The 14,301-nt window shown below is 41.7% G+C and overlaps 1 protein-coding gene across 2 annotated transcripts in view; it reads left to right on the plus strand.

The window, feature by feature from the left end:
• The window catches only part of LOC124605747 (zinc transporter 9), a 188,759-nt gene that overhangs the window by 93,928 nt on the left and 80,530 nt on the right, over positions 1-14,301 (plus strand). For both annotated transcript variants that reach the window (XM_047137626.1, XM_047137627.1), the window contains one exon: positions 7,064-7,175. In XM_047137626.1, coding sequence (XP_046993582.1) covers positions 7,064-7,175 — 112 coding nt within the window. The remainder of the gene's footprint in view (positions 1-7,063; positions 7,176-14,301) is intronic.

The following is a 14,301-nucleotide window of genomic DNA, read 5'->3' on the forward strand; positions in this document are numbered from 1 at the left end:
TCAGTAGGTGGTGTCACTGGGACATCACCACTGGTCTTTCCTTCATTGGAACAAGCTCCGGAGAATTAAACCTCTCCCAGTGGCTTGGCCGACTTCCTCTCTGGCCTCTCACCGTGAGATCATTTTAGCCAGGTTGTGTATTGGGCACTGTCATTTTAGCCATCATCATTTGTGAAGCGGTGATCCCCCACCACTTTGTGCTCATTGCCGTCAATCATTGAAGGTTCGCCATTTTTAGATGGAATGCCGTTTTTTTAACCACTTAACGTTCTCACTTAGGTTTACCATCTAAGTTATCAGCCATTTTAGCAAACCAAACATAGGCTGTCGACTGTGTTTTACATTTTATCTGTCATTGCAAAGGATATTTAATCCTTAGTTCAGGACCTCTGTTGTTTGTATGGAGTATTTTATGACCCTTTCTCCAAGTCTGTGCTTTTAGCACTCTCTTCGTCTTCATGCTCTGTGGTTCTGACATGGGCGTGTATGACCCTAGTTGTTTTTGCACCCTAGGAAAAAAAGAAAAAAGGGCAGAGAGAGAGAGAGAGAGAGAGAGAGAGAGAGAGAGAGAGAGAGAGAATTGAAGTAGGTCGAACAGTACGATTCTTGTGGGCGAAATGTTTTAACTGCTGTCATATTCACTGTGAACTTCTGGCAGTATGTGGACCAAGTGTAGTGTTGCATAATGAAATGGTGCCAACAGATTGACTGAGACCAGTTGGGAATTATAGATCTTGCACTGTGCAGTTTCCACCTTTTTGCAAGCTGAAGGAAAATCTGTGGGGAAATGGATTTTTCTGTGATGACTTTGTTCACGTAGCATTTCTCGAATGCCACCGTGTCTGGTGAGCAGATTTCTATTGCAAAGGAATGGAATGATTGGTAGAACATTCTGATGTTGTTTAGAGAGACCATGTTGAAAAACTGTGTCTTGCATCTGCGTCACTTTGAAGCGTAGCATTCAATAAAAGTCACATTGTCTGCCATAATAATGTGTAATTCACATTTTGAAGTCACCTCTTAGCAAACTAGGCAGCTGCCATGTTGATTTAAGTACTTGCAAAGCTAAGGAGCCGTGTTTGGCAGTTTTTCAGATTTATACTCGAGTAGTATGGCAACATGCTGTTTAAATGTTACAATGCGTTAATGATATTTACAAAACATATCATTTTTAATGTAAGTATTCATTTTTAAGTGTTGGGAAAAAGAAGTCAGCAGCTGAAAATGCCTGGAGCTTATCTGCCCATTTCAGATCTTATAACAAAAAGTGCATTATCATGGCTTGTGAATATAGTGGCTAGGCTATACCAATGGGTAGTCTCACAAATTCACATTCATTGTCCTAGCTTACTTTCAACCAAATTCTCACATTCAAACCCAGCCTTGACCTCTGGCTACTCTATACTATACTACTTCGTGTATATGAAAGCCGTTCATATGTTCAACAGAGATACACTTATTCACTGAAAGATTTCCAACACATTGACAACAATCTTGTCACTTCAGAGTTTTTGCTGCAGCTTTTCTTGCAGTTAAGCGAGTAGTTCCAGTGTCACCAGTGTTACTCACATTTGGTATATCAAATCTATTTAAATTGTGTTCTTGAATGAATGCTGTTTTTTGAAAGCAGTTTGAAAGCAGAGATGGTTGACTTACTTAACCTCTGTCCGTGCCTCAGCACTATAGCACGAAGCATCTAAAATAGACACTTCAAAGGAGGCTGAATCCTTTCCAGGTTCCATCAAACTTAATCTTCCTGTACAGTGGATTTCCTGTAATAAGATTTGAAGGTGTGAATAATGTCCAAATCTAAGGGCCACAATTTGCTTGTGCAGTTTGGTGGAAGGTACTCTTAACTGCAAGTCGTGTAAATTTAAATTTTTTGAATGTACTAGGCAATTTTGTGTTATACATTCCCATTCTTGCACTGAGGCTATGCAATTGATTCTCAAATAGTTCTGGTGTCATCTACACATTTTTGACATAAATAAACAGTTTTTTTCCCCCTTCAGAACATTTTTGGGGCTAGTATTAGTGCAAGGTGAACTATACTGTGTTTCTCTTGGAGGCAATTTTCTCCTTTAAAGGCAAGTGTCTTGTTTGATAAGCAGACCAGTTTCTTTATGTTGAAGATTTCCTTCAGTTTATAGTGCTTTGAGTTCTAGCAGTCTACAACTCTGCAGTTCACCAACAGTTTAAATGTTTACATGGATTCCTTTGCCATGTACAATTTTGTACACCAAATTGTACTGATTCAGTTGACAATATTGAATTGCAAAGGTGAGGTGCTTAATTTCATTGGTAAGTGAAACTGTGGGAAATCTGGGATAGAATAACAATACAAATTTTTAGGACAGATTTTTGCTCACCACACGGAGGGGTCGTCAAGTGAAGTGGCAGATGGGTGGATTTAAAAGTAGTCTAAGCTCTTTGACAAAGTCCATCAGACAAATCCATATTACTGAGGAAAAAGACTTTGTTTCACATAGTGCCTAGCGTGCAGTGCACGTTGTCTATCGATCACTCGTATGATTTTGAACGCATCCCTGTTGGTTTTTGAACATTTTTGATCAAATTCTAAGTTGATTTCTGAATGAATCGTAAGTTGATTTTTCAATGCGTGCATAGTGTACGTGATGTCTCTGCCAGGGGAATCACCGTCGTATCTAGAAATAAACTTTCCTGCAGACAAAAGGGGACGGGACATAAGAGTTGAGCGAATAAAACCGAAAGAATGAATGAAAATCCCTTTTTATGTGGTTGATTGGGTTTGCAAATGATCAGTGTTGTTATAATTACTAGCGAATTCTATAGATTCAGACTACTAGAGTGGAAATAACGACTAAACGGGAATAACGGGCAACAAAGATTACGTATTGTCTTCTCCGTGTATCCAAAGAAAATGAAATTTTGACAGAAAATTTTTAGCCAGACCGCCACACTACTAAGGGCCAGTTATACAGTCCCCGGCTAGCAGCCGATAAAATTCTATTCTGGAAGTAGCGCGGAAAACGCGTTGTATGGAAACGTAATAACGCCTGGCTGGAGAATAAATGCAGGATAACTAAACCGGTGCCTGTGGCAGGGTTGGTGAAGTTAACCAGAGAATAAATTTTGACACTGGCAGGAGTAGTTACAGAATTAGTGATAAGATAGTTTGTTAGAATGAGTAAGGAGAAGAAACGGGGACTCACACAAATTACGGAAGAATATGACGATTCCAAATTTATATAAAAATTTCGTAATACTACTTTTCGATCTCAGGCTTCAGAAGCTAGAGAATATGAATGAAATGTGAAACTATTTCCTAACATAAAACTTTTTGCTTGTAGTAGGACTAATAGGCATTAGATATTGGTACTTCATGAATTATGTTCTGTCGTGTTATAAAAATGACCATTTGTGCCAAAACAGTCTCGTTTATTTGGTGTGTAACAACTCCTGCAATATTAGGCAGGGCTATTTCGTGACAAAATACACGTAATCAGATCGAGAAAACACACCAGTCTTGGGTACTATTTGTATTAACAGCTTTTTTGGTATTAGACAATGGTATTTAATTTTTCTTGTAGCAAAGCGTCAACGAACTTTGATGAGGTCATAGATTCTTTTCCAGAAAGGAAAGTACACCATATAAAGCAGTGGCATGATCAGAGAGAAAAAAAGCTAGGACTTCAGGATTGAAGAAATGTGTACTGTCTTGCTTGTCTCTTGTCTTTACTCGTTTTATGTATCCTATATTTAATTTTATGTCACACAAAACAGCAAGTTATTAGCTAATAGGCAGTAAGGACTGCAATTTTTCTGAAGAGTTCTTGTTCTGCCTGTTACAAATAATCCCATCCAGTGTTAATTGCGAGATTTTCTTAAAGAGGGGCAGGGTATCAAACCGCCCGACTGGGAGCAGGAGGGGCACCACAGGACATTTTAGTTTCCACTGTCCTGAATATGTTTTGCTGCCACCCATTACAAAATATTACACATTTGAATTCCACAGAGCGAAATACAAGAGAGGTGCGATGGAAGAATGCTGTCTGTGTGAGGAGCCGTGGCACTGCACTTCGGCACACAGACCAAATAACATGTCTTACGTTCCCTAGAACATCTATGTTTTATGTATCAGACTCTTCAGAAAGATGTATGCTACAAAATGAAGATATTTTTGAAAAGTTGATTTTTTTTTTAAATTTTTGGCGTCCTACCTCAAACGCTCTTGGGATGGGTAGCGCTACTATCTAATATTGCCCCGATTCGGAAATGTCGTAGATCCGGACCTGATGCACAGGCAGTCTGAGTTGTAATGGGGAGGTAGTAGTCTCCACGTGACACGTGTTTACGTTAAATGATTTTGCTGTTTCCTATTCGTTTATTGCTCTCACGTCAAATGAAAACAAAATTGATTTTTGTGGCCGGGAGCTGTCAAGTGAATTAAAATACATTCACATATTTACGGAAGGCTAAAATATGTTATTAATTTCAGATTTTATTTTGTTTCCACCTTTCTGACAGTCAAGCGTTAATAAAGAACCAAACATGAGATAATGCGGTACTGGTACTCCAAGAAAATTTACATCTGAATCTGGACATACGAATGTGCACTTTAAGCCAAATTATGCATTTTAGTATGGTTCACAAAATTCCCATGCTCTTGAGTATCCTCTAATGTCTTGTTTATTTCATGACATAATGTAAGATCTTTTAATGTTTTACAACGTACGAACGTACGGGCTCCTGCATCATCGTAGCTCCCCAAGCGCGGCAACGGCTGTCATCTGGCGCTACTGCTGAAACGAATCTATTTCTAACAGGTCGTGGGAAAATATTCCGAATGGTTGTTTGGAAAGTGTTACTTTCAAGTAAAGTAAATTTCCTTTTACACAAGATGAACTCTGTGCGCGAATGTCCGATGAATTTTGGAACAGTGCGTTTGACTCTCATTCAAAAATCATATCTTTGAGGACGACCATTTAGAATATTTTCGAGCCCAGAAGATCAGACATTTATGTCGTTGTTAAAAATTTTACTGGCACATTTGTGTAATGTATGTTAAAGTGTAACATGCGCAAAAAAGATCAACATTAAGTGTGAAAGCTTAGCTTCTCTTGCAGCTTATTAATCTTAGGAGACCAGTTTTAGACGTGAAAGCTAGTACATCACGTGTCCTATGCTCTGAATATCTGCTGTCGTCGGGTGGTGAGATCGCTTGACATGAGCTACGACTGGCTTACAAAAGCGGATCGCAATCTCGATTTCAATCCTTCAGAAAGAAACATGCGGTTTTTGGTGGAATTCGAACTTATACTTTTGTAATACGAAAATACACAGTGTACATGTTTCTGCACATCAGACATCTTTCCAAAACGTTTTTTTTCCCCTGAGTTTACTTTTGTAAAGTGCTGGAAAATTCTACGCTGGTGTATAAAACCACAACCATTGAAAGGATTGATAAGTTCTATAGTTCCTAGGAAAAGTATACTGATACTTAACTAAGTGTGTTTTTAACCGATAAATCCGGGAATTTTTTTTCCTCGTCCATGTATACACCCTGAATGAAAAATATCATCCACCACACACCTCCCACCGTGCTATTCCACTGCCTGCCTGACCTGTACAGTATCCTCATTCAGCCCTCTCTTGACCCCTCGCATCGTGGCTTGTATCGCTGCAGTAGACCTAGATGCGAGACTTGTGCCATACCTCCTCCCACAACCTACTTCAGAGTGCCCCAGGGAAATGTAATAGGATCGATTTTGTTCTCTACATACATAAATGGTCTGACAGGGTGAGCAGCAATCTGTGGTTGTTTGCTGATGATATTTTCATGTACAGCAAAACATCACCATTATGTGACTCTAGAAGGATACAGGATGACTTGACAGAATTTCTGTTGGGTGCGTTGAATGACTGATTGCTCCACATGTAGAAAACTGAAGTGAAAGCAGATGAGTTGGAAGAACAATCCTGTAATGTTCAAATATAGTTCTGTGGTGTGCTGCTTGCACAGTCACATAAATTAAATGTCGAGGCATAAAAATGTAAACTGATGTGAAATGGTACAGGCACACAAGGACAGTAATGGCCAAGGCATTTATGGTAGACTTCAGTTTATTGGCAGAATTTTAGGACAATGAAGAAGACAATGTATTTGGGATTCCCATCAAGTCAAATTAAAGAAGACCTCGAGCAATTTAGAGGTGTGCTGCTAGATTTGTTACTGGTAGCTTTGATCGAGTTGTGAGTATTGTGGAGATGTTTTATGCACTCAAATTGGAATGCCTGGATGGAAGAAAACTTTCTTTTCATGAAATGATATTGAGAAAATTTAGAGACCAGGCATTTGGAGCGACTGCAGATGATCCTGCTGTGGCCTGTGTAAGGATGAAGACAAGATAATAGAAACTAGAGCTTGTATGGAGGCATAGTGACAGTTCTTTTTCCCGTGTTCCATTTGTGAGTGGCACAGGGGAGGAAATTACTAGCAGCTATATGAGGGACCCTCTGCCAAGCATCATATGGTAGCTTGTGGTTTATATATGTAGGTGCAATCCAGTCTGGTCACAGGTGTTCCCTGCCCCAGCAAATGCGGGGCTGCCATGTGGTTTACTGACTTAGCTGCAACTAATGTGTAGTAAGCTACAAGTTTACTTGGGCGTGACTACTAACTAGCCGTATGTCCTCATGAAGGGCCACTGCTGAGCTGTGATTGGACTAAGTTTTGCTGAGCATGCAGTGCAACATGATGTACTTGAGCTCAGTGATTGCTTCACACTGTGCCACCGGGCTTATTCCCACCGACACGAGTTTTTCTGAACTGCACAGGTGGGAAGTCTCCTAGCAGCATATCCTTCATTCCCCTAATCCTGATGGCCTCAACCTTTGCACCTCCATAGTTATTTACCCTTTTCTGTTTCTATCCTGACCCATTCCTGCCCCCACCGGTGTAGTTTTCCGATGCTGCACCTAGTAGTCAATTGTGTGTGTGTGTGTGTGTGTGTGTGTGTGTGTGTGTGTGTGTGTCTGTTGTTCTCTTACTGTAGTTCATGACTTATTTTTACATTTCCAGGCCTTCTTTATACTTGGTGGTTCATTAATATCTGAAGGTGCAACTTTACTGGTAGCTGTGCAGTCCCTCAGAAGAGGAGCCAAGAAAAATAATTTGCAGTTTTGGGAGTATGGTAAGCTTTTACCCATTTTATTACATCTGTTTTTTTCATGTGAAGTTTGCAGATACGATCTAATAAAAAATACTGAATTCTTATGTAAATGTCTAGGCACCCATTTTCAACCAGAAAACCAGAAGCACAAAATGGCTTAAGAGAATATTTGTCTGTATCAACATTAATCCTTTGCAGTGGCTAGGTCGGAGCGTCCTGCCCGCTCAGCCGGCTATCAGGATGTGAGCATATTGTAGCCTGGTCTGTGGGCAGTTGACACAGCCCAGAGGAGGTTGCAAGCTGTGGCCACTGGAATATAGTGCCATGTTCCAGCTTGCATAGATCCACTATTCAGTAATGCTCCCTATAAACTCAATATCACACTGTATGATCACAGTGGCTGTAGTTAGTAACCACGAAAGAGAGCTTCAAACCTAATCCACTATCCTGCATTGAGGAAGTGTTTTAGACAAATTATAAGAAAATCTTGTATTTGTGATAGGAAAACTCTGTGACTTGAGATTTGCACCACCAATACATTCACCTATAATGTTTTAAAATTTTGTTAACATTGGACAAAAGTGTTTGATATATAGTTTTAATGTGAGCATTTCTTAGTGAAGGCACCCAAAATTTGCACTATCTTCTGTTCCACATGACAGTGTGTGTTGCTGAGAAACTACACATCTTTTGCTATATTGTTCACCCTTTGCAACATATGATATGGCAGTACTGCAGGATATTTTATGTGCTTCCAGATTATATGTGTTTGTATAGTGTGTACTTACCATATAGAGGAGATGCTGATACGCAGATAGGCACAACAAAAACACACTCACAATTAAAGCTTTTGGCCAGTCTCGGGCGACTGAAACCACACCGTGAGCAGCAGCACCAGGGGCGGATGACTGGGTGAGGGTAAGGAAGAAGCTGGGGTGGGGAGGGGGAGGGATAGTACGTTGGGGGTGGCAGAGAGTGAAGTGCTGCGGGTCAGATGGAGGGCAGGAGAGAACTTGGGGGGGGGGGGGGGGAAGTAGGGGAAAAGAAGAGAAATAAAAAGACTGAGTGTGGTGGTGGAGTCACAGCTGTGTAGTGCTGGAATGGGAACGGGGAAGGGGCTGGGTGGGTGATAACAGTGACTAACAAAGGATAAGACCAGGAGGGTTAAGGGAGCGTAGGATGCATTGCAGGGAAAGTCCCCACATGCGCAATTCAGATCCATATGGCACAGGTTGTGAAGCAGTCATTGAAATGAAGGATGTAGTGATTGGCAGCATATTCAGCAACAGTGTGGTCCACTTGTTTCTCGGCCACAGTTTGTTGATAGCCTTTCATGCGGACAGACAGCTTGTTGGTTGTCATGCCTACATAGAATGCAGCACAGTGGTTGCAACTTAGTTTGTTGACCAGATGACTGGTTTCACAGGTAGCCCTGCCTTTGATGGAATAGGTGATGTTAGTGATCGTACTGGAGTAGATGGTGGTTGGAGGATGAACAGGTCTTGCGTCTAGATCTATTACAGGGGTATGAGCCACAAGATACGGGATTGGGAGTGAGGGTTGTGTAAGGATGAACGAGTATATTTTGTAGGTTCGGTGGACAGTGGAATACCACTGTGGGAGGGGTTGGAAGGATAGTGGGCAGGATGTTTCTCATTTCTGGGCATGACAAGAAATAATCGAAACTCTGGCAGAAAATGTAATTCAGTTGCTCCAGTACTGGGTGGTACTGAGTTACGAGGGGAATGCTCCTCTGTGGCCAGAGCACAGACTTCGGGAGGTGGTGGGAGGGTGGAAAGATAAGGCATGGGTGATCTTTTTTTGTACGAGGGCATTGTGAAAAGTAAGATACAATGGCTCGCAGTCCTTAAACAGAACATTTATTTAGAAATCGTCAGTTACATCTTATTAACTGCATTATTTGTTATTTTTTGACATAATCAGCCCCGTTAACCAAACATTTGTTAAGTCGGTGCACGAGCTTTTGTATCCCACAGTCATAGAAGGTTGCCGCCTGTTGTCGGAACCACATTTCAACTTCATCTTTGAGCTCTTCATTGTCGTGGTATGATTTTCCACCAATATGTGACTTCACGTAATGGAAGACATGGAAGACATGGAAGTTGGTGGGTGCTAGGTCCGGGCGGTATGGCGGATGGTCCAATAAGTCCCATTTGAATTGTTTCAGTAATGCTTTGGTTACGAGCACTGTGTGAGGCCGAGCGTTGTCATGAAACAAGCGGACTCCACTTGTCAGCATTTCTCTGTGTTTGTTTTGAATGCCCTTCGAAGACGTTTCAAAGTCTGGCAATATGCAGCAGCATTAATTGTCGTTCCAGGAGGCATTAATTCCAACAGAAGAATGCCTTGTCTGTCCCAAAAAACAGAAGCCATGATTTTCTTTGCTGAAATTGACGTTTTGCATTTCTTGGCTTTTGGTGAATTCGAATGGCGCCATTGCATTGATTATTGCTTGGATTCTGGTGTATGGTGATAAATACACGTCTTGTCACCTGTCACAATGTGATCAAGGAACTCATCACCTGGTTCAGCATAGCGTGTGAGGAAGTAGAGTGCAAAGCCCATCCTTTTCTTTTTGTGTTCTTCCGGTAACAGTTTTGGAACCCAGCGCACACACAATTTCCTGTACCCTAACTTGACAATCACATCATCATAAAGAGTTGTCATTGACACGTCCGGTATGATCTGAAGCAATTCTTTCAAGGTGAGACGTCTATTTGCACGAATTGCTTCCTCCGTTATCCGAAGAAGGGCATCGGAGATTAGGTGGCCGACCTGTTCTTTGTTCGTCATGAACATCAGTCCTACCTTCAGTGAAATGACGACACCAATTCGTTACATTCTGTCGATTCATAATGTTCCTATAAACAGAAACAGTTTCTTTGTGAATATCCGCTGGTCGCTGACCTTTTGCATGAAGAAAACGTATGACGGAGCACACTTCGGATTTGGCGGGATTCTGAATCAGCACAGCTATTTTAAACACGACCTACTCCAACCAGAAGCAACGTTCAATTGCCGAATGACCGCGAGGAGAAAGGTAATGGTTCAGGGTTAATGCCAGTGTTGCCAACTTGCTCGCCAAAACTCTTCTGTTCCTTTGGCGTAAGGTGTATCTTTACTTTTCGAAATACCCTCGTACAAGGTTGGGAGGATAATTACTGTCAGTGAAGGCTTCAGTGAGACTCTCAGTATATTTCGAGAGGGACTGCTCGTCACTGCAGATGCGATGACCACGGGCCATTCTTGGAATGGAATGTGTGGCAGATGTCGAAATGTAGGTATTCCTGGTGGTTAGTAGGTTTGATAAGGATGGAGGTACTGATGTAGCCATCTTTGAGGTGGAGGTCAGCATCTAGGAAGGTGGCTTGTTGGGTTGAGTAGGACAAGATGAAGCAAATGGGGAAGAAATATTTGAGGTTCTGGAGGAATGTGGATAGGGTGTCACCTTCGATCCAGATAGCAAAGATGTTATCATTGAATCTGAACCAGGTGAGGGGTTTAGGACACTGGGTTTTTAGGAATGATTCCTCTAGATGGCCCATGAATAGGTTGGCACAGGATGGTGCCATGCGGGTGCCTATTCCCGTGCCCCGGATTTGTTTGTAGGTAATACCGTCAAAGGAGAACTAATTGTGGATGAGGATATGGTTGGTCATGGCGACTAGGAAGGAGGTTGTTGGTTTGGCATCCATCGGGCATTGGGAAAGGTAGTGTCGAATAGCAGTAAGGCCTGGGGCATTACGAGTGTTAGTGTACAGGGTGATGGCCTCAATAGTGACGAGCAGGGCACAGTGTGGTAAGGGGACAGGAACTGTGGAGAGTCGGTAGAGGAAATGGTTGGTATCTTTTGTATAGGAGGGTAGGTTCCGGGTAATAGGTTGGAGGTGTTGGTCTACGAAAACAGAGATACTCTCAGTGGGGGCGCAGTAACCGGCCACAATGGGGCGTCCTGGGTGGTGAGGTTTATGAACTTTAAGAAGTATGTAGAAGGTAGGAGTGTGGGGAGTGGTAGGAGTGAGTAGAGACATCGACTCTGGGGAGAGGGTGTGGGATGGGCCTAAGGATTTGAGTAGTGACTGGAGATCCTGCTGGATTACTGCAATGGGGTCACCCCCATCCCAGACTCCTCCTTACCACCACCGAATCACTACTCCCATCATGCGCTGGTGCTGCTGCTCGCAGTGTGGTATCAGTTGCCTGAGACTGCAGTCGCGCGCACGCGTGTGTGTTTGTGTGTTTGTGTGTGTGTGTGTGTGTGTGTGTGTCTATTGTTGACGAAAGCCTTAATGGCCAAAAGCTTTAATTGTGAGTCTTTTTGTTGTGTCTCTCTGTGACTCAGTATCTCCGCTATATGGTGAGTAGCAACTTTACTTCTCATAATTGTTACATTCCATCCTGGATTTTCCATTGTTTGATATAGTGTGTACTTTGTAGATTAGGAAACATTTCATTTGTATAGTCTTGCACCCCATTTTTTGTTCTGGGCAACAGGAAGTGTTCCTTAGAAACTGCACAGTGATGGTGGTGATGAAACTTTTGGTCTGAAATACTCTTGATGAGCCAAAATATTATGACTACTGACCACAGTGAGATTGAATGCTGCCTGGTGGTGATGCAGGTATGTGACACAGTAAGGAAAATAGTGGGAATACTTTTAGTGGCAATAGAGGCCACAAGTGGGTAAATACATGATTTCGATTAAGATCAATTCGTATCGTCCTTCATGTGAGAAAGAGTGCGAGAAATGGTGAAGCTGTCCTTTTGCTACATGGAAAGTTATCAAATGATGGTGAAACTACCAGTAGATGGCAAGGTGCCATATAACCGCACTTCGTCACAGAATGTCCTCTGTAAAATAAGATAGGCCATGATATGTGGCAGATCTGATGACAGAGTACAGGGGTGGGGCAGGCACAAGTATTTCAGAGAACATTTGACGGCGGACATTGTTGAACGTGGGCTTCGCGGACAGTGGCCCCTAAATTCTCCCGTGTCAGCTGCATGACATCATCAATTACGATTGCATTTGGGACTCCTTTGTGCTTGATGTCTTCTTGCTCGTGGTGGCATCTACTCGCAGGATAATTGCATGTCTCATGAGACCTGAATTGTATTCTTATGGTTTGAGGAGCACGATAGTGAACACACTTTGACGTCACACCACCAGATTTTCTGAATCTGGATTCAACCTCTTGCAGCGCATCTAGGACACCATTGGTTGCCAGTTACACACTCACCAATGACCAGCCTGTGACTTACCTCTCGAAACAGGCTGTGGAGTGTTAGAATACATACCACCCAGGATGGCTTTTATATAATATATAAATGGAGAAAACGTAAAAACGGAGAAAATGAAGCTGTGGATACGACTACAGGTCTCTAAAAAATGATATTGGTAGGAAGTGCAACAATGTGCTTAAGCAAGAATGGGTTGAGGACAAATACGAAGCTGTATCAGCATCCATGAGTAGAGAGAAGAAGAGATACAGCCTGTAGGAAAATTAAAAATTAATCTTTGGAGAAAAGAGAAGCAGCTGTACGAATAGCTAGGCGTTCAGGGGTGACAACCTGGTACTAAGTGAAGGTGGGAAAGCTAGAAAGTGGAAGGAATATACAGAATGACTGTACAATGGAAATGAACTTGTAGATATTGTTAGAAGAATTTGACAGAGCAGTGAAGGACCTGGAGTAGGTGACATTGCCTCAGAATTATTGAGACCCTTTGGAAAGCTGACTTTGATGAATCTGTTCCACCTAGTGTACTAGCTACAAGAGGCTGGCAAACTACCATCAGACTTTGAGAATGTTGTAAAGATTCCAATCCAAGGAGGCAGGTGTGAAAATTACTGAAGTATAGTTTAATAAATCGTGATCGAAAAATACTGCCATTAATTAGTTACAGTAGACTGGAGAAACTGGTGGAAGCTAACCTACCTTGGGGGAGATCAGTTTGGGTTCCAGAGAGCTGTAAGGACACATGTGGCAATACTGATCCTATGGCTTATCTTCAAACATAGATTATTGCATTTGTAGATTTAGAGCGTGCTTTTCATAAAGTTGAGTGGCATAAACTCTTTAAAATTTTGAAGGTTGCTGAGATAAAAGAAGGAACAAAAGGTTATGTATACCTTGCACGGAAGTCAGACAGATGTTATAAGAATTGAAGGACATGAAAGAAAAACAGTAGTTGAGATGAGAGTGAGACTGAGATGTTGCGTGGGCCTTAGGTTATTAAATCTGTACGTTGAGTAAGCAGTAAAAGAAACAGAAATTGAATTAAAGTTCAATCCTATGAGAGATGGCAAAGAACTTAGAAGAGTAGTTGAACAGAATGCATAGTGTCTTGAAAAGATGTCAACTGATGATGGTCAAACTAAAGAGGATACAAAATGCAGACTGGCGATAGCATCAATAACTTATCTGTGGAAGAACAATTTAACATCAAATGTAAAGGATTAGGAAGTCTCTTGTGGAGACATTTGTCTGGAATGTAGCCTTATGCCGGAATGAAATGGGAATAATAAAACAGCTGAGACTTGATGAGAGTATAAGTTTTGAAAACAGAAGAATGTTTAATATTAAATGGGTAAATACAATGGCCATTGAGGAGCTACTGAATTGAATTTGGGAGGGGGGGGGGGGGGGGGGGAGATTTATGGCACAACATGACCAAAAGAAGGGATCTGTTGATGGTAACCATTCTGAGGTGTCAAGGAATTGTCAATATTTGGTGATTGGGGAGGGGGGGAGGGGGGAGATAAACACTCGTGTAGATAGACAAAGGCTTGAATACAGTTATCAGTTTTCAATGGATATAGATAGCAACAGTTAATGGATAGTTAAAAAAGCTTGCACAGGGTATACTTTAGAGATGTAGATGCTTGTGATTTCTACCACTGGTATTGGTTTAGTGAGATTAGATTGAAACCCCCGATTTCTTGTATTGTTGCATAATTCTAGCTTTTAAAGTAAAGGTGGGTGAATAATAGTATCAAAAGCCTTATAATCATCAGTGCAGACTCCAGAGGAAAATTACTTTTGGTTAAACCATGTGAGGGTTTCGTAATTGAAACTGGAAAGTTCATCTGTAATAGGTCTCTGTTCTTACGAAACCCAAACTGGT

The sequence above is a fragment of the Schistocerca americana genome, chromosome 3 (assembly GCF_021461395.2).
Source record: "Schistocerca americana isolate TAMUIC-IGC-003095 chromosome 3, iqSchAmer2.1, whole genome shotgun sequence".
Lineage (NCBI taxonomy): Eukaryota > Metazoa > Arthropoda > Insecta > Orthoptera > Acrididae > Schistocerca > Schistocerca americana.